This window comes from Theropithecus gelada, chromosome 16 (assembly GCF_003255815.1).
Source record: "Theropithecus gelada isolate Dixy chromosome 16, Tgel_1.0, whole genome shotgun sequence".
NCBI classification, from domain to species: domain Eukaryota; kingdom Metazoa; phylum Chordata; class Mammalia; order Primates; family Cercopithecidae; genus Theropithecus; species Theropithecus gelada.
In genome coordinates, this window is record NC_037684.1 from 17,922,406 (window position 1) to 17,942,731 (window position 20,326).

General features: G+C 41.1%; 1 protein-coding gene across 4 annotated transcripts in view; it reads right to left on the minus strand.

The window, feature by feature from the left end:
* Nucleotides 1-20,326, minus strand: part of PCTP (phosphatidylcholine transfer protein) — a 67,337-nt gene that overhangs the window by 27,505 nt on the left and 19,506 nt on the right. For 2 of the 4 annotated variants that reach the window (XM_025363611.1, XM_025363609.1), the window contains exons 4-6: nucleotides 18,141-18,312; nucleotides 17,177-17,244; nucleotides 14,722-16,005 (exon numbers count right to left, since the gene is read on the minus strand). In XM_025363611.1, the coding sequence (XP_025219396.1) occupies nucleotides 15,940-16,005; nucleotides 17,177-17,244; nucleotides 18,141-18,312 (306 nt within the window). In that variant the 3' untranslated portion in view covers nucleotides 14,722-15,939. Of the gene's footprint in view, nucleotides 1-14,721; nucleotides 16,734-17,176; nucleotides 17,245-18,140; nucleotides 18,313-20,326 lie in introns of those variants that run through there. The other 2 variants (XM_025363612.1, XM_025363610.1) reach the window with 2 other exon arrangements.

The window sequence follows — 20,326 nt, forward strand, 5'->3', positions numbered from 1 at the left end:
TGAATAGCACAATAAGGGGTCTGTGTGTGGTGAGGAGTCATTAAAATAAAGAACCAAAGGGCAGCAAACATTGGTTTTCTGGGATTCTTGTGGTAAGATTAATAATGAGAGTGTTTAACCTCTGGGGACTTCATCACTGAAGGGACAAGAAGGAGAATAAAAAGACAAACTGACAAATAGCTTGTGGTCTCTTGGCAGGAGCTGGAATTTGTCATTAGAGCTCACACAAAGGGTCAAAATGCGGAAACTTCTTGGGAAAAATAAAAGAATGTGACTTATGCTTTTAGGTGCCTTTATTTATGTGACTTGTTCCACCTTGAATGTTTTTGCCCTCTAATTTCAACTTTTTCACATTCTGTGCAATTCTCTGTTTCTTTTATAATTTAAATTGCATATAACCCATAATTTAAGAAATCCTATTTTAGGAATTGATGGACAGAAAATCTTTAATGAGGACTCAGAGACATATATACAAGGAGAATTCTTACAGAATTATTTACAAGGGATAAAAAAAAACAAACAAACAAACAAAAAAAACACCGAAAGGCCCATAATAAGAGACTGGTTAAACAAATTATACAGCATTCCTACAAAGGAATGAAATGTAGCAGCTAAAAATCAGGAGGTAGATATAAATATACTCCATAGAAGGTTGTCCAAGTTGTACTGACTTAAAAAAAGAAGAAGAAGAAGACGACTGTTGGGCATTTATAGTATGATTTCATTTAAATAACATAAAACTGTCATATCACGTATATAGATAGGCTTTATGATGGTTATGTCTTGGGAATGTAATTAGAGCAAGAGGGGAATAAGCTTTCACTTCTTACATTAAATATGGTTGTATTGGTTTAATTTATTATAATGCAAAAAAGGAGGTTGGTTTTGCTCTGGCAATTGAAAATATTTTTTAAAACAAGTCATTGTCTTTCAGATCTAAGCTTAAATGTCATCTAGGAGTGAACTCTCTCATTTCTGCAATGCAGCCAACTTTTGTACCAATTTTGCAACAGTTGTTACATATTGTTGCAGTATTATGGAGAGAACACTTAACTTCCACTGTGAAGGCTGGCATTCAAATTCAATTCCGCCACTTTCTGGCTGTAGAATAACTTGATAATTGATATAACTTCTAAGGCTACATTTTCCTTTCTGCAAAATGGTAGAAACAATGCTATCTCCACAGGATCCTTGGGAGTTGTAAAATGAGAAGCATCAATATACTGGTTATTTGTGTGCTTATCTTGTGCATTCTATGGTATTTTAATTTCTTTAATGGCAGCAGGGACTACCACCTTCATTAATTTATTCAATAGAGACAAGTTAAGCAACTCTCGTGTTTCAGGTACTGTGTCAAGCTTTAGGACTACAATAATGAACAAGAACGATGGCATCCATTAAGTGAAGAAATCACGTAAATAATTAGACAATCACCAAACAGTTTAGTAAAAGTTATAGTAGGAGAATCAGAAAATTCTCTCTGTAGGAAGCAGTTTTCAACTGAGCCTCAGATGAAGAATAAGCTTTATCAGGCAAAAAAGGTAGAGAAGATTTGAAGAGTGTGTTAAGTGGAGGGAAATGGGGTGAGTGAGAGTGTAGAAAATTTGGAACATTAAGTATGTTCAGCATTGTTGGAATTTAAAGTGTTAGGAAACAGGGGTGAAAATGTGAGGTCCTGCACCTCCCTAACAAGCCCCCTCATCCTCCCCAAGTGTTTCTGACTGTCCAGAATAATCAGATGAGCTCACAAATATCATAGAAGGTTAGAATTAAATATCTTCCAGCAACTCAAACTCAGCAGACGATGAAGGATAAAACGGTCTAAGACTCATCATCTTAATATTAATCTAGACACCCACCAGACTCCAGGATATGTGAATCCACTCGGCCTTCTTCAGAGAGTTAGGACACAGGACAGAAGAGATATTCTAAAACAGGTGATCTGCAAAATGGAGGGGATGGCAGGGTGAGGTTGAAGGGCATGGCGAGATGCATTTTTGTTTGTTTGGACTGGAGTATATGTTGGGGAACTAGGACATGTTGGGGAACTCATCCATACCCTTGGTGCAAAGCCACTGAGCAAATCAGAGCAAAGAGTCAGAGAGGGAATGTATGAGCATCCATCCCTATTGCTTAAAAATTAAGAACCTCCAGATCTATACATAAAGCTCTGACATTAAGACAAATACTTGAAATGAAAATGGGATGCTGCATTTGAGTGAGTCACATAATAGAAAGGCCAAGAATCATAAAATTTCACTGCTTACTTACGTAGGCTTTTGAAGTCAGGTGACCTATCTTATTTCCTGGAGGAAGAAACTGAGGCCCAGGGATAATGAACTCTAATCACTCACCTCCCCAGGCATCCACGAATTATCTCTGAGAAGTACCTACTGGCTGCTTCTAGTCCCATACACTAGGGATAGAAAGCGGAAAAAGTTCTTTTTTCTGGCCACACAGTTCTTACCATCTAGTGGTAAGTTGTGTGAGATATTTTAAGACATAACACGGTGCAGTGAGAATATTTTGAGTAAGACCTGAAGGAAGGGATTTAGGAAGCCTTCACAGGAGGACAGAGCATTGAACTTATTCTCAAAGGAGGCACAGGGTTTGTTGCAAAAATAGAAGGAAGGAGATAACATGTTGCAGACACAGCAATTAGGACACAGACAACATAAACCTACTAAATCATGACAGGAATTGGCAATAAAGCATTTACAACTTAACAGCAATTACAGATCACTTAGTCAGGATATTAATGGTACTTTCCTAACATTAATTCCATATCTGAACAAAAAGGAAACTTGAAGGTTATGGATTAATTCATATCTTCTGACACCATATTTGCTAAACAAAAGTATCCAATAACGCATTAAGGATCTGAGTTACTGAGAATTTTAGTTTTCAAAGAGGAAAGAAAAAAGCATAAATGGGTACTAACCACTTAATTCTGATTTGTAAGGCAGGAAATAATGGTTATGTGTGAGGTAGATAGATGGATAAAGTCATGGAAGTGGGGAAGGGTGCATTTTAAATATGCCAAGTGATTACATACATAATTTTACTTAATTTTCACAACAAAGTGTGAATATAATTACTCCATTTTAGGAATAAGCAAAATTGAGGCTCAAAGAATTAAATGACTTATCCAGAGGCAGAAAGCCAGTAGGTGCCAGATTCAAAATCTGAGTCCTAGCTCATCTCCAATGTCAGTATTCTTTTTATTATGTCACAGTTTCTTCCAGGAATCCTGGGAGAAAAAGGTGAGGGTATCCTGAAGTTCATAAAAAGCAAGTAAACAATCCAAAGAGTTTAAAAGAAACACATGTACCATTCCATAGCTGAGGACTATAAAAGAAATATAGCTTATGAGGGACAGGCAAATTTCCCCCCAACATTTTAGCATGAACATTTTGAAATATACAGAAAAGTTGACAGACTCATACAGTGAACACCTGGATACTCCATCACCTTAATTCAATAATGAACATTGTGCTATATTTGCTTTATCCAGATTGGTAATTTTTTCAGCAAAATTTTGACTAACAATCATAAGCATAATAAGTCTATACATAATTATAAATATGTAAACACTGGATCATAAGTTACATGAGGTCAAAGATGATGTTTATTTATCTCTGTATAGCCAATGCTCAACTTGGTTCCTGGCACAGAATTAGCCCTTGATAAATCTTCGTTGAGTAAATAAATAACATAATCCCCACAAGTAGAAATGGGGTTTGGCTAAAGAAGCTAATAATATGCTCTCTAATCAGTTAGTAATATAGGAGAAGGTGTACCATAGATGGAAGGAACCACAATTCACCAGAGATCAATATATCAGAGGGTTGTCAGTCTGTTAAAGACAAGAATAAACTGAAGCTTGTCTTGCTGCATATTCTGACACACATTACAAAAAGATGTGGAGAGGTTAAAGCTGGCATGGTAAAAGTCACTAAGAACTAGTGTGAAGTCCTTCGTTTTGGTTGGTAAGCAATTTCACAAGTACAGAATAAGGAACCTGTTGCTTGGCAGACTTTACATATATAAAATTCGGAAGAGAGGTAGAAAGGAAATTGGTTATTACAAGTCAGTAGTATAAATATGTGGTTTTAAAAAGATAAACCAGACTTAGACAGCATTGATAGAAAAATAGAGAGTACAAGCAGTAACAGTCCCACTGTACTCTGAGTGTCCCTCTCAACTCTGAGAGCCATATTATATGACAGTGCTGTTGAATAAATGCTACGTGTCAAGAGGAATAGAGAAAGGAATTTTAGGGGATAAGGGGTCAGAAAATTATTGCAGATTATGATCATTAAAGGAACTGGGGATGTTTAGACTGAGGAGGAAACAACAATAGAGAAAGTGATAATTATCTTTAAATATTTGAAGTGCTAACCGATTGAAAAGGCAGTGGAGGTAATGGCTTCAAGATGGTAGATACACCATCTTCAAAATGACCTATATACACATACACATATGGATATAAAATAGAAATAAATTCACGGCCGGGCATGCTGGCTCATGCCTGTAATCCCAGCACTTTGGGAAGCTGAGGCCAGTGGATCGCTTGAGGTCAGGAGCTCGAGGCCAGCCTGGAAAACATGGTGAAACCCAGTATCTACTAAAAATACAAAAATTAGCTGGGTGTGGTGGCGTGCGCCTGTAATCCCAGCTACTCAGGAGGCTGAGGCAGGGAGAATTGCTTGAACCCAGGAGGCAAAGGTTGCAGTGAGACAATTCCATGCCACCGCACTCCAGCCTGGGCGGCAGAGCAAGATTCCATCTCAAAAAAAAAAAAAAAAAAGTGTATATATATATATATACACACACACACACATATATATATTCATATTTTATATACTTAAAATATAAAATATGACTCTACACACAGAAATGCATGTATAAATACATTCATAAGAATTAAAACACAAGGATTGGAACCTAAGAGTTGTTACATTTTGTGGTCCAGAAACAAGCAGAAAACGCATGAGATAAAATTGCAGAAAAAGCTATAGCTTAGGACATTGGTGGAAAGTGCAGCTGTTAAAGATGAGAAAAACAAAGAAGATGATCCATGTTCAGAGGTAGTCTAGCTCTGGGGTCTCTGATGAGAGCAGTAAGGTAGCCAGGTTAACTAACCAGTCTACCACACACACACACACACATGCTCACACATGCATATGCACAAGCACACATAGAATCTGCTTTGAGAGGTATTCTCTCATGAATGTAAGAGCTTGAGACAGAAAGATGGGGCAATTCCGAGGTGCGAGTGATGCAGGATCCCATCCCTGGAAGCATGGCTGATGGTGCCAGGAGCCCCACTGCTCCCATTGGAAACGGTGGAGAGGGAGCCACAGTGATAGCTCTCAGATCTGCTCTCAAATAAACAGAAAGTTAAACTTGCAATCTTAACTGCACAAAATGACCACAAAATGAAGAAACACTAAACATCCAAGAAAAACCTATTGCACAAAAGAGGCAATAAACTTGATAAACAGAACTTATACCCAAAGAGATAGAGTTAACAGAGCAATTTTAACTGGATTTGAGAAAGAGAATACACACTTTCTATATTATTTCTGAGAGTAAACCTCAGGGCAGTAGATGAAAGTAACAGGCAGATGTCAGCATAGCATAAAGTGAGAACTTTTCAAATAATTATGTTCATCCAAAGATGGACTTCAACAGAGTATACACAAGCTCTACTCTTGACTCTATCACACATGGCGATTTTATTTTATTTTATTTTATTTTATTTTATTTTATTTTATTTTATTTTTGAGACAGAGTCTTGCTCTGTAGCTTAGGCTGGAGTCCAGTGGCGATCTTGGCTCACTGCAACCTCCACTACCTCCCAGGTTCAAGTTACTCTCATGGCTCGGCCTCCCGAGTAGCTGGGACTACAGGCCTGTGCCACCATGCCTTGCTAATTTTTGTATTTTTTGGTAGAGAAGGGGTTTTGCTATGTTGGCCAGTCTGGTCTTGAACTCTTGGCCTCAAGTGATCTGCCCGCCTGGGCCCCCAAAGTGCTGGGATTATAGGCATGAGCCACCGTGCCCAGCCCACATATGGCATATTAATCAAACACTCAGTGAAAGATACAGAAAGGTGCATTATCAAAGAGCAGCTTAGCTAAATTTAAAACAAAACAGCTGAGCCAATCTACTAAAATTAATTAGCCTGGATACCACAGAACCAGGAAGAAATAACCTGTAATTATGGAGCCTGGCACAAAGTAGCCCTATAATCAATATTTGTCAAATAAACTTAAGCATCATCAGGGCAAATGCATGTCCATCTTGTTCACCAGCAAAAGGACAGATACTTTGTTCACTGAATTTTCATTCTAATAGGGGAGATAGCTAACAAATGAATCTATGATATAAATGTAGGTAGTGGAAAATTGCTATGAAGAAAAACAAGATGGGTAAGGTGTGAGAGAATAATGTGTGATCATTTTGTTTGGTTTGGTTTGTGTTAGAGACTACTTTAGAGAGGAAAACATTTGAGCAAGGATCTAAATAAATGAGGCATTGCTTCAGTTATCTATCACTACATAGATCTCACTGGCTTAAAACAGTATCTATTATCTTGCAGTTTCAGTGTGTCTAGAGCCTGTACTTGGCTTAGCTAAGTCCTCTGGCTCAGCCTGTCTCACAAGGCAGCAGTCAAGATGTCTTCTGAAGCTGCAGTCATTGCCAAGCTCTATTGAGAAGGATCTTCTTCTAATCTCACTCAGGAGGTTGTTGGCAGGATTTAGTTCCTCCCAAACTGCTGAACTGAGCCTCTCAGCTCCTGGTTGGCTCTTGGTCAGCGGCCTTGTCACATTGACCTTCCATAGGGTACTCATATTTAGCAACTTGCTTCATGAGAGAAAACAAGTGAGAGAATGCAGAGAGAGAAAGTGAGCAAGAATGGACGAAGGCACAGTCTTTTACAATTTAATCTTGGATGTGACATCCCATCACTCTTGCTCTACTCTATTCTTTAGAGGCAAGTCACCAGGTCCACCCCACATACAGAGGAAGGCACTACACAAAGAAGTGAGTATCGAGACATGGTGATCATTGCGAGCTGTGTCAGAAAACTGCCTACCACAGGCAGTGTGCTATATACAGATGTGGGGAAGAGCACTCTAGATGTTGGGGACAGTAAATGCAAAGACCACGGTATGTTTGAGGAACAGAGAAAAGGCTAGAGAGGAATAACTCAAGGAGGAAGTGGAGCTTGAAGAGCAGGCATGGGCCCAATCCTAGGTCATATGGAATTTTTTAGGTCTGAGTAGTTTGAATTTGATTATAGGTATAAAGAGAAGACTTTGGATGCATTAGAGCAGAAGTTAAACCTTTCTTTTATGAAATCATAGTGATGGTAAACGGTATATTGTATTTACTTTTTGTCTTATTTTTAATGACCTTTCCATGGGGAAGATGACAATTACATGTCAACTGTTCCCTGTATTATGAAAAATATTTTATTTTACTGGCTCTTAATACCCCAACTCTGACAAGCTAGTGATCTCTAAGGAGATTATTTGAAATCAGATTGTTTAGAATTTGAGCTCCTCTATGTTGTTTGGGGGAAGAATAATTCATTGATATTATTATTATAGTTGTTATTATTATTACACTGCAATCTGTTGAGCTTGTGTCACGTCAACGCTACGCAAAAGCCAGAGAAAATAAAAAGTTGGGATAGGAAGAAATATGGTGGACGCAATCCCGACTGTGTATGTGGAGCCATCGGGGGGAAGGTCTCCTACAGCCATAGATATTTAGGGAGTGGAAAGGAGGCCGTCTACTTCCTGCTGGAGAACAAACACTTAGATTGCCAATTCCTTCTCCCTAGTTATCTGGGTCAGTTAATCCCAGCACACAGCTGCCAGCTGAGCTCTTCCCTGGCCAAGCTGCTCTGCTTTGAAATTCTCCCCCAGGCCACCTCGCCCAATGATGTCAGACTGGGTGAGTGCACCGCCAGCCCTCCCCTCTCACAAGATGATGTGCAAGGGGAAACGCATGCTGTCTTTGCTCAGGAAACATCTGGTTGATCCGCTAGTCCTCAAGCGGGTCACTGGCTGTTTTATAAGTTAGTGGAACAGAATAGGATGGGAAGACATGGAGCTTCAGCGATTACTCAACCTCGCCATCAAGTTACAAACTAAAATGAGAGGTGAGGAAACGGCCTCCCTGGCAGGCGCTCTCCAGGGACTCGGCACCGTCGCTGAAGTCACATTTCCTAGCTTGTAATGGAAAACGAATGCTGTTTACAACAGCTTAAAGTAGCCGAAATGGGAACATGAGCCAAACTGTGTAGTGAAGGGCGAACTCCTACTTGGAAGCTTTCAGCAGTCCAGTAAGTATTCAACACCAGGCCTAAAATGTAGGCTTCTCATGAAGAATATCATTCACTCTCCCTTGGGAAAATGAAACACCACATTCGCTGGTAAGCAGAATCCATGACCACTTAAAAGCAGATCCAGCCCCTCATAAGCTGTTTGACATATAACAAAAGTTGCTGTATGCCCTGCATTGAGTTCTAAGTGCTGTTTTTGTCCTGATTGGTTTCTATTGACTTTTTCTCAGTTTATGAACCACTAGAGAGGAATTAGATAAAATAGATAAGAGAAAATGAATTCTGCCTACTGTCCCTCCACTCACAGCCCCCTCCCCATATCTGTCCCTGGGGGATACAGGTTTTCTTCTTTCAGGATTCTGGCCTGCAAATGAAAAGATCTCTTCTAGCCCTGTTTTGCCGCCAGCCTCTCTCCCTTCTCCCAGTTACATCAGTAATATCATTCTGATGAGTAGACTTTTAGGGGGCTAGTAGGAGCTCTCCAAAGGTGTTAAATCAGAATGAAAAAATCAAAAAAGTTAATAAAGAACAAAACCCTGGAAAACAAAGCAATTCTAGCTTAAAAAAAAAAAAAGTAAAAACTGATTTGTCCTCAATGTTCCCTCTTTGGTAAAAATTAGGTGGAACACAAGATTAAGAATACATGTTTTTGGACCTATCTTTCAGGCATTATTGGTCAAATTGAGATCCTGGAGCTTTGAGGTTGTTGCCCCACCATTGATTCATTTATTCCTTCAGCAGATAATTTAGAATATATTTGTGCCCTATGTATTGAGTATATAATTTGGGAATAAGACAAAGTTCTATACCCTTTTGGAGCCGAAATAAATGAACAGAAAATAAATACATTTAATAGAAAGTATTACATACTATGCAGACAAGGTAATGAAATAGGGAATGACTTCTGCAAAACCTCTCAGAGGAGGTGACATTTAAACAATGACTTGCATGGTTTAAAGATTTCAGGCTTGTGTGGATCAGGGAGCAGGGCACTCTGGGCAGGGAGCACAACTGGTACAATGACTGATGCAAAAACAAGCTTGGCATCAGTCATTGTACCCAGAAGGAAAATTAAAAGGGTTGGAATGTGAGGAGGAATGTGGAAGCACGGGATCTAGGATCAAAGAAGCCTAGCTTTGAGTTCCCAGTCTCTCACCTAACTAGCTGAGTTACCTTAGGCACATTATTTAGCCTCTCTGAGCCTATATTCATGATCAGTAAGTTGGAAATAGTATTTCCTATCTCACCAAAGACTAAGCTGTAAGTAAAGCATCCGATCTAGTGCCCAGCACACAATAAAAGCTTCATAATGTGAAATCTTTTTCCTCATCTGAGAACACTGGGCTCTCACCAAATATAGTGTTTAATTTTATGTGTCAACTTGAGTAGGCTATGGGCTGTCCAGATATTTGGTAAAACATTATTCTGAGTGTGACTGTAGGGGTGTTTAAGATTAATATTTGAATTAAGTAGCCGATGGCTCTCCCTAACATAGGAGGTTCTCATCCAATCAGTTGAAAGCCTGAATCAAACAAAAAGGCTGACCCTCTTCTGAGGAAGGGGGAATGCCTCCTGCCTGACTGCTTTGAGCTGAGATACTGGTGTTTCTGGTCTTCAGACTTGAACTGAAACATCATTTATTTGAGCTTCTAGCTTGCCAGCTTTTGGACTGGAACTAAATCATGAAGTCTCCTGCGTCTCCAGCTTGCCAACTGAAGATTTTGTGACTTCTCAGCCTCCGTAATTGTATGAGCCAATTCCATAATTCCACACCTATGCGCACACACACACACACACACACACACAAAATCAGGTGCTGTTTAACAACGGAATACATTCTGAGAAATGTGTCAGGTGATTTGGTCATCGTGCAAACATCAAAGTATATACTTACACAACTCTAGATGGTATAGACTACTACACAAATAGGCTATATGGTGTAACCTGTTTGTTTTCCTAGGCTACAAACCTGTACAACATGTTTTAATTGCCTACAGTATTCAGTACACAATGGTATAGATCAGTGTATCTCAAAAAGGTGCATTAAAAATATAGGATTATATTCTTATGGGACCACTGCCATATATATCGTTGAGGTTTTTAGTTTATTTTGTTTATTTGTTTTTAGTTAGTGGTATGAATTGGAATGCAGTCTGTGGTTGACCAAAACATCATGATGTGGTGCATGACACAGTATATCCTGATGGTTTTGTTTCTCTGGAGAGCCTGGACTAATACAGTGTCTATCAAAGATGATTAATAGAGGTTGCTCCAATCTGAAGGTGCTGGATTTCATGTATTCTGCACCATGATAAATTAGGTTTTTTCTAAATCCAAGGAATATCTTAGAGGGAATAGATTTACAGTAAGCTTTCAATTTTGACAGACATTTCACAAAACTTGGGGAAGATTTCTACACAGACAAAAAGAGTAGCCTGAGGCAAAGCGTGGGGCAGGAGAGCGGCAGGCAGATAGAGAGGTACAATTGGGAGTAACAGCTAATAACAGCCAACACTTATGGACCACATTAAATGAAACTGGAGCAAGTCAGAGAGATTTGCTGACCACTTATTAAGTGTTTGGCACAGGCCAGGAGATCCAAAGTCTGTAGATGAGGAGGCATTTGAGCTGGTTCCTGATCTCCTGGTCCAAAGGGACACTCTATTTGAGCTATTCATGAGTTGGTATAGGCAAAGCTGCTATTTTTTTTCACATGCTGTGGCTTAAATAAGAAAGAAGTCTATTTGTCTGTCTTGTAACAGTCCAAGGGAGGCAGGGTTATTTTGTCATCCTTAATCTTAGGCTTTCATCCTTGATTCCAAGGCATTTGTTTCCATTCTTATCATTTCCCAGACAGGATGAAAGGGGTAAGAACAAGCTGAGTTCATACCTTTCCCTTCTGAGATCCTGAGCTGGAAGTGGCACATATTATTTATGCTCATATATTGACCAGAATTAAATCCCATGGCCGCACTTTACTGCAGGGGTGGCTGGGTGGCTGTGCACTCAACTAAAATGCACTGACTTTGGAATCATAAGATACAATAATAAAACAAGTAAGCAGTATGCTACTTGAGTGACTCCAAGTTTTCTACATGTTATGTCAGGTCCATGCTAAGCAGTGGACTACATGAATGTGGGGCGGATTCTTCCATTCAGGAATTATAGCAGTCTGCAGAGGACATGGAATATGTGCACAAGTGTTTGTAATAATCAGAAAGGATGTGACCGCCATCGGATGGAAGGAAAATGTAATACTTTAAGAGCCTGTAGCCAACTCATTGTCCTACAGGATCTGTTGTCTACTAATTCTAAAGTCATTGCATCCCACCTTTATGTACTCCACTGCCTGGCAATGGGCCTGGCATACCACCCAGGAAACTTAGAAAGTCACTTACATAGTGTACTATTTAATTGTTGTTCCATTATTATATCTTATGAAACGCAGTATCTATGATGTGTATCCAAAGAGACACACATTGGATGTGTATACACATATATAAATAGATGAGCAATGTAAATAATTTTTCTGAAGTCCTCCCATTTTATTGGTTCTAAACTCTGCAACCTAAACAAACAATATGTTATGCTTCTGTCTTCTCAAGCGGAAAAAAAAAAAAAAAAGTTTTTCCTTGTAGTTAAGGATGAATATTAACAAAGGAACTTGGGGAAAGTGGACCTGCTTATACTTTTTTGCCTTTCATTTTTTTCTCTCCCACTTCTGGCCCCTTAAATGGCTCTGCTCTGATAGGCTGCATAGTGCAGATGTGTGGGAGGGTATGCTGCACCCCAACATGGGCCAGGAGAGACAGAAGGGATGTGCATAGGTGATCCCCTCCCTCCAGCCTTTTGTTTTTCAGTTAAACTTCAGAAGCTGATGTTCCACTTTGGAAACTGGATTTAAGTATGGGCTACTCTTCATGCTGTCTGACAATGGAGAGGATTCAAAGTAATAGGGCTTAAAACACCTTGGGTAGCCCCACACAATGCTACCGGAGAGGCTGTCAGAGATGCTGGGGAATCATGGAGAAAAATAAGTGGTGTTAAGCATAATACATATTTTCAGGTCACTCGTCAATCTAAAATCTTTCAAAGCTTATTGGGACTCTTGGGATAAAGTCCCAAATCCTTGTTGTTGCTCTCAGGACCCTCCATGGACTAACTGTCTACTTTTCCAGCCACATCCAAGATGCCTCTCCTTCATGTCAGCGCCCCAGTCACACCGGCCTTCTGTCATTCTTCAGATGTGACTGACTCTCCTGCTGAGTCCTTCCTCCTTAGAGGTTTTGTGCAAATGGTTCTTCTGTCATGAACAGCTTTCTGCTGCAACCTTCACCCAGCCACAATTCCAACATGTTCTCCTCTGCTCCTCAAACTTGGTTAGTGCATTTTTTTTAACAGCACCTTTTATTTTCCTTTTCTGAGCACTTATCATCCTTCAGCAGTTTGTTCACTGAGTTTCCATTAGACCATAAACGCCTTAGGGGCAGACACCATATCTTTCTCATTCATCCCACAAACGCCATGCCTATCCCAATGCTGATGGACTCCAGCCTCTTGAGAAGCATCTGTTAAAGAACTAAAATGTCTCGATGCATTTAAAGATAATTCTCTGGGCTGACTGGGTGGTGCTACTAGAAATGTGAGAACTGAATGAGGCTCTTCCTGCCTCATCTCTTGCAAGTCCAGCTAGGAAGTGGGAGGTTGGAAGGGCAGGCATTATAGATGTGGATTCTGGGTGAGGAATCTCAGCCAGGGAGTCAGGCCAGGACTCTCGCTGTGACATAGGAACATTTTCAAGGGAAGTGACCCTCCGCTGGAACTCCTCGGTTCCAAGGTGGTCATTAACTTGGAATTGTTATGCAGTGTGAATAATTTGCCTGTGGAAAAAATTTAGCACCAACAATAGTGCTACTTTTGCCATTCAATTTCAACTGGAATCCTGACTCATCTCAGCCGGACTCAATTCAAACTGTGCCATTTCTGTAACATTGAAATACAACCCATAGCCACACCAGCAAAGCCCACCACTTAACAGAGAGAGGACCTTGGTACTTTCAAGGAAGGACCAATGGGAACCAGAGAAATCTAGAAACCGCCCCCCGACCCAGCACCCGACAAAACGCTGACTTGGGGAAAAATGTGGCTTGAATCCATGGGGATTGAGCCTCTATATCCGAATGGATTTAGTCTTCCAGGTTCATGCCATTTGGTCAATCTTCTCTAAATCATTCATTCACTCATTGAGTCACCATTCGAGTGCCTACTATATACTACCCCAAGGACCAGTAATCAAAGTGAAATAACTGCTATCTACAAATGCTTATTGTCTACTTGGAAAGACAGATATGGGGAAAATAAGCAGAACAAAGTCCTAGAGGAATGACAACATAACTTACAAATTCCAAGTGATACATCCAGCTGCTGCAGAAAAACATACCCTTAGAACTCAGGTGCAAACCCCTCTAAGTAAAGGCCTAAACCAACAGTTATCCTTTTTTTTTTTTTTTTTTTTTTTTTTTTACCTTTGGCATTTACTGTAGCTCAAGAGTTTTCAGTTTCCTACATAACCTCAGCTTGCGAGGACTGTCCACTACTCCAAATTAGCAAGTAAAAATGCTAAGAAGTCATAACTCCATTCATTACAGCAAATGCTGTGACCTTTTAAAATAAGTACCTTACCTAGAAACTCAGCATTCTTAGTATTTTCAGAGTTCTTAGCAAATTATTTAATGTTATTTAAAGAAATGGTTTACATGACACCATTTCATGCCAATTCTGTTTCAGTGACTATAATCTCAGTGCTTTTATTTAAAAGAATCTATTCATAAGATTTCGACTTGACTTCTATTAACAGGAGGCATTCAGATGGAGTTTATCTAAAATAGATTCCAGCTACATTACTGATGATGATATTTTAATGATAATTTTATGAGGCATTCACTTACTTGTATAATTCTATCCAGATGACCATAATGAGCAGGACATAGATAAGCAAATGTTTTAGAGGGGCTCTAAATTACGGAATAGTGCAGGTCCTACTAGAAAGAAACATTGTCTTTTTTGTTTTGCTTGGCATGAGCCTAGGAAGACGCAAACCTACCTATTGCTGTTAGCGACAATGCTACCAGCAAATGCAGACCAATACTAAAAGATCTGAATTCTCATCTCAGTTTGAGCACCTGTATTGATCCCTACCTGAGGTTACCTACACCTGACCTTGCATATAAGTAAGCCCAAAATTACGTTTTATGTTCAAGTCTACAAATTAGGCTGAATATCACTTGTAGATAAAGGAGATCTAACTGATGCATTCTCACAAAAGGAAGAAGGTAGGAAGGAAGTGGTACACAGGACAAGTAAAAATCACTCTATATTTATTCATTATAGAACACATTTTTCTTCCCAGAAAGAAAACAAACAGTCTGAGGTATCCCACGTTCGTAAATCCCATTCTATGGCTTTACATCCTGAATTTCTCTGTTATTAATCAAGGTTTAGTATCATTATACACAGTGATTAAAATTTTTCCCTGAGATCATCAAGGCTGTGCCTTTGACTATAGAAATACCTTACCCTACCAAAATTCAGGAGAAACCATAGAAAACTAAAAGTCTTTTTGGTGGTAGAAAAGGCAGATAACTTAGGCAGAATTCCTGAGAAAAAGATGCAGAGTCTTTAAGCCACCAGTTAAATTTTACCTGGCTGTGAACTGTTATCCCTTCTACATTTCTAAATACTCTGGAAGGAAAATTCATCTTATTGCATAGAAAGACACTTTTTCACAAGGCTATGCACAAAGCATCTTTGCTTTTGCTAGCTGCCACAGCCATCTTGATGCCTCAGTTTCCAGTAAAATCCAAAGCTTGAGAGGTACAGGCAGCCTTTCCCCAGTGACATATGGAAAAGAGAAAAAAACCAGACATGGATGATGACGAAAAATGTGGTTGTCATATTATGTGTCCCCCTCAGACCTGTGATACTTCTCCAAATGGTCTGGCATCATAATAGCTACTGATCCTCCACAAGTAGGAATGAGGAACGACTTACTGGATTATCACCTCAAATCCCAGCCTAATCAGCTCCACAGGGCATAAGGCAAATAGCCACTGGCACATGTTGTCCAGTTTGGGTGCACCGAAAGTCAGCTCTGAACAGAATGCCACTTCCAGCAGCCTCTCCCAAGTTGGAACAAATCACAAGCTGCAAAAGAACCAGCCTGCCCAAACAGTCATTCTTAAATTGTGTTGTGTCCCTCTGCCTACCCATCCCCATAAAATTGCACAATGGAATGACTGTGTTCCCTACTGAAGACTTCCCCTCCTAATAGTAAGCAAGCAAAGGTTTCCCTAGTCTGCCCCATATTGAATTGCAGAAGAAGGCAGCCCACCCCAAGATGTGGGGAGTGAGAAAGGAAGCAGGCGAGTGAGCTGGATGTCAGGCGAACATGCTTAGAAGGGACGTGGTAGAGTGTGTAGGCCTCCGAAGATGGAAACAGCAGGGGAAGGCTGAGCAGCGGTGGGTGGTGGCACTTCCAGAGACATCATCCCATGGATGCAATGTTCCCAATTCTCTTTCTTAGGTGTTCTTGAGGTAGTTCTGACAGGCTCTTGCCATGTCTTTCAAGAAGTTAGGAACTCCATTCTGCAAAGGAAATGAGACTGTCATTTCTGTATCTTCACAGTGGTTACTCTTGATTCTTTGGGATGTGGCAGAAGGTAAACAATGTTGGCTTTAGGGCTAACAAAAATGAATAGGCTCCGTAACTGGATTTCAACAGAATGTTGTTGCAGATGATGACAAAAAGTAGGACCCAGGACAAAAGGAACACCAGTCAACAGGAACTTCTGTTGCAAAAAGGCCTTATATGTTAGCTTTCTCTAGGAAAAAGCAAAGATGTTTCTGAAACAGTGTTTCTTGAAAAAAGAAAACACAAGAAATGGGGTTGGGCTGGATTGTTACATTCTTCCAAAGAAATGAGAGGAAGGACTTGCCTTACTGAATTAGAAAATGGTAAGGATTGGGGATCAAGGAGTAGGATATATGATTATTTAGTTCATGTTGAGCATTGGGCAAGACTTCTCCTGAATATTGTCTTATTTACTCCCCTTCTATGCAGTAGAGGACATCTATCTTCTTTTGTAAAAAGGAAGAAATGCATGGCTTCCTTAAATACAACAAGACAGTCAGTAGCAGAGCCAGGATTCAAAATTGCATCTGTTTGACTCCAAAGTTGATGTGCTTTTTCACTCTTCCAAGGAATCTGTTGACCTCTCAAGTAGTAGATCTCATGCAAAGCAGGCTGGTGGTCCCCATAATGCCAGGCTCCTGGGCGGTCTCTAGTGATACAAACTACCACTGCAGTTCCCTCCCTTATAGAAAAAAAAAAAAGGCAAAAACAACAAAAGTGGAAGCTTCCCTCAGGCTTGGACACATCTGGTTGTCTCCAAGCCAGGTCAGTCTGTCTTATTCCCCAATAAGCTGAGGAATATAGGCTCCAAAGGCACTATTGCTCCTACCAGGAGCAGACTATTGTCCAGAGGTTCCAGCGAGTGATGCTGGCGGGGTCTTGGGGCACAAGCAGGGAGAAGCTGGCATTCCAAGCTGACAATTCTTTGTCTTTTGTCCCAGCCTCCGTCTTGGATGTTGGCAACCCCCAGCCCTAACCAGAGTCACTCAACCAAACTCTTCACAAAGAGCCTCATTACGCCTGAGACAATGTGTCTCTTCAGCCTGACAGCCCCAAGGGCTAAGTCAACATTTGTCAAACACACTCCCCCATCCCTCCCGCCTGCCCCGCCTCCTGGGATCTCACCTTGGCAGCCCAGTTAATGAGCCAGGACGGAATTTGGCCACCCGGGTTATCAAAGTAATACATGAAAACTAGAGAGGGAAAGAAAGGACAATTCAGAAAAAGCAAAAATACCAGAAAAAATACAGCAACAAAACTGTGCAAACTTTATATCTTCATATTCAAGCTCAGAAACTGCAGAGGGAGGTGGCATATATTTCAGATGGACTTCTCTCCACTGACTTCGCTTACAGCATACTTAAATATAGGCACTTTTGAAAACATAGCCACAGACACATTTTGCTGCTATTGATTAAATACCTGGCAAGTGCTGGACACTTGAATATAGCCTCTCATTCAATTATTCTAGCAATCCTAAAGAGATGCTCAAATTAATCCCATTTTACAAATGATGAAACAGATACTCATGAAAATTAGGTGACATATTCAAGGTGACCATCTAACTATGGTTCAGATTTTTGCCTAGGACGCAAGGCCACACTCATTCTGGTAGAGCTGGTGGCCTCGCGCCCCACTCTCTGTCTGCAGCTTTCCTCCCTGGGGGCTGGAACTCAACCTGGGCAGGTCTTGAGTCTCTGAGTTTGTACTGAGCTGGAGCTGAGATCTCCAAGACAAACCTGACAGCTTTCTTGCCTACCCTTAGGCCCAGTGTATGTATCTACAGGACCGGCTGGAAGTGAATTTCTAAACTCTCTGGCTTACTTATAATGGTCTGGTTTCATCCGGACAATCCATGAGTCTGGAGAAAATAGACTGGGTCAGAGTTAAACATCAACTTCATACTCTACTCAAGTTTGTTGGGGTGGAATGAGGCTCTCTCTAGGTGCCGATCCTGGTCTGCTCTGCACCTGTGCCTGTCCTCTGACCTTCAAGGATATGCTTCATGTACTCGACATGCCCCTCCAACAGCCTGGCCCTCCAGTGGGGACCCCTGGCTGGGTGCACTGATAGGCACCATGGGTTTTACCTTTGCTCCCCTTCTTGCCGTCACTCTCGATCGCCAGACTCTGCTTGTATTGCTTCACCCGGATCACCCCAGACCTCTCGACAAGCTGAGGCACGGAGGTGCTCTGGGCCAGGACCACGTGGATCTTCCGCCCTTCCATGTCCAGGTCTCGCCGCTGCCGGAGGTAGACATACTGCATGGCCAGTCAAGGCAAGACACCAACGCCAGCATTGTAGACAGACAGAAGGAAAGCGCCACAAGCTGGAAGCAAAGGGAGGTAATTCTGTGCCTCCCACTTGGCATTTGCTCCCTTCTACTGCTAGTTCACTTACCTGCCCTGTCTCCCTACCTGCACTGCAAGACTATGCCTCACACCACCTAGTGTTCTCACCTAAGAGCATGCATTACTTACCTGTGAGTGGTTTTAATTATGTGAGGAAACCACTTTTCTTTTCTCCAAGAAGGCACTAGGAGATGACAGAGGAATGGTCACTTAGCAGCTGTGTGGTCCTAGGTAAGCTACTCAGCCTTGCTGAGACTCAGATTCCCTATGTAGGAAAGGGAGTAACACTGCCTTCCAGACAGGCTTGGTGAGGCCATTAGAGAAAGACCTGGGCAGAATAAGCACTCGACAGAAAATGGTGTCATTCCTTTTTGTTCTGGCCCCACCCAATGCTCTAATTACTGACCTCTATGCATAGTAAATGATCAAGCAATGTTACAACTGATGACCACAGGAGGACATGGGACCACCTGAATATTTCATAGGCAGATGCCCTCTCTGGGCTAACACTAGTTCACCAAGAATAACAAAGCCATTTCATGTCCATCAGCCTTGACAGAAGAACCCTTAGGTTTACGGCACTATTCTAGGGAGGATAATGAAAGTCTATGATGCCACAGGAATCACTACTTATCGAGCCCTTATCATGTAACATCATGCACTTGACATAAAGCTTAAATTTCGATCCGTACAAAGACCCTGTGAGTTTGCATGAGTATCCCCATACTACAGATGACAAAAGTGAGGCTCGGAGAGGAAAAGAACCTTGCCAAAAATCCCACATTCCAGCCGAAGTGATGAAACCTGAATTTTTATCCCAGATCTGGCTCCAAAACCTACTTAGAATTTCATAGCTGGATGAGGCTCAGATATTTAGTTTGTTAGTTACACTTTCATACAACAGAATTTTGGGTTTCACACTCAAAGGAATCAAAAACCTAAAAGAATCAAAAAGTCACTATGCACAACACAATGACACTTACTATAACACAGCAGCCGTTTCAGCCCCCACCCACCTCAGTGTCTTTTTTTTTTTTTTGAGATAAGAGTCTCACCCAGACCGGAGTGGGGTGTTGCGATCTTGGTTCACTGCAACCTCCACCTCCTGGGTTCAAGTGATCCTCCCACCTCAGCCTCCGGAATAGCTGGGATTGCAGGCGCCCACCACATCCAGCTAATTTTTTTTTTGTATTTTTAATAGAGACGGGGTTTCTCCATGTTGGCCAGGCTGATCTTGAACTCTGACATCAAGTGATCTGCCCACTTTGGACTCCCAAAGTGTTGGGATTACAGGTGTGAGTCACCGCGTTCAGCCCCACCTCAGTGTCTTGACAGCGCCCCCTGTTGCCCCACCCTCACACTGGACAGTCTCTTTCTCCATGCTCTTAGGTACTGGTGAGTAAAGTTCTTAAATGTTTCAGGAAAGAGAAGATGTTGATTTGTCTCTGGGTTCCTTTCTCCTACACCTTTTAGTTTTTCCTTTTAGCAAATATTGTTCCACTCTCTCCCCCAACTTTCTCAGCTCATGTGATAGATATCATCTGATACTCCACGGAGGAAGAATTACCTTGATATAGTGATTCAAATTTGGCAGAACACCTTTGAAGGGTTGGCAGTTTATCGAATTCAGCGGCTTCCAAACTTTTTTTTGACTCCACGAGACCCTTTGCTAAAAGGATCTTATATGGAAATTGAATCTGTAAAACACCTCGCTGCTGGGATTGAAGAGGATGGTGAAGGAGACAAAATCTTACCTAGGAGTCATCCTACCTCCATCCTACCCACCTCCAAAATTCCATCCTAGCCCCCCAGCTTAGTCCTAAGGGGGCTTCTGAAAACCTTACAGTGCCAGCCAAGCCTCCCTACATTTCATCCAACTGCTTCATTTCATAAACAAGGACATTGAGAGGAAGAAGCTTACAGT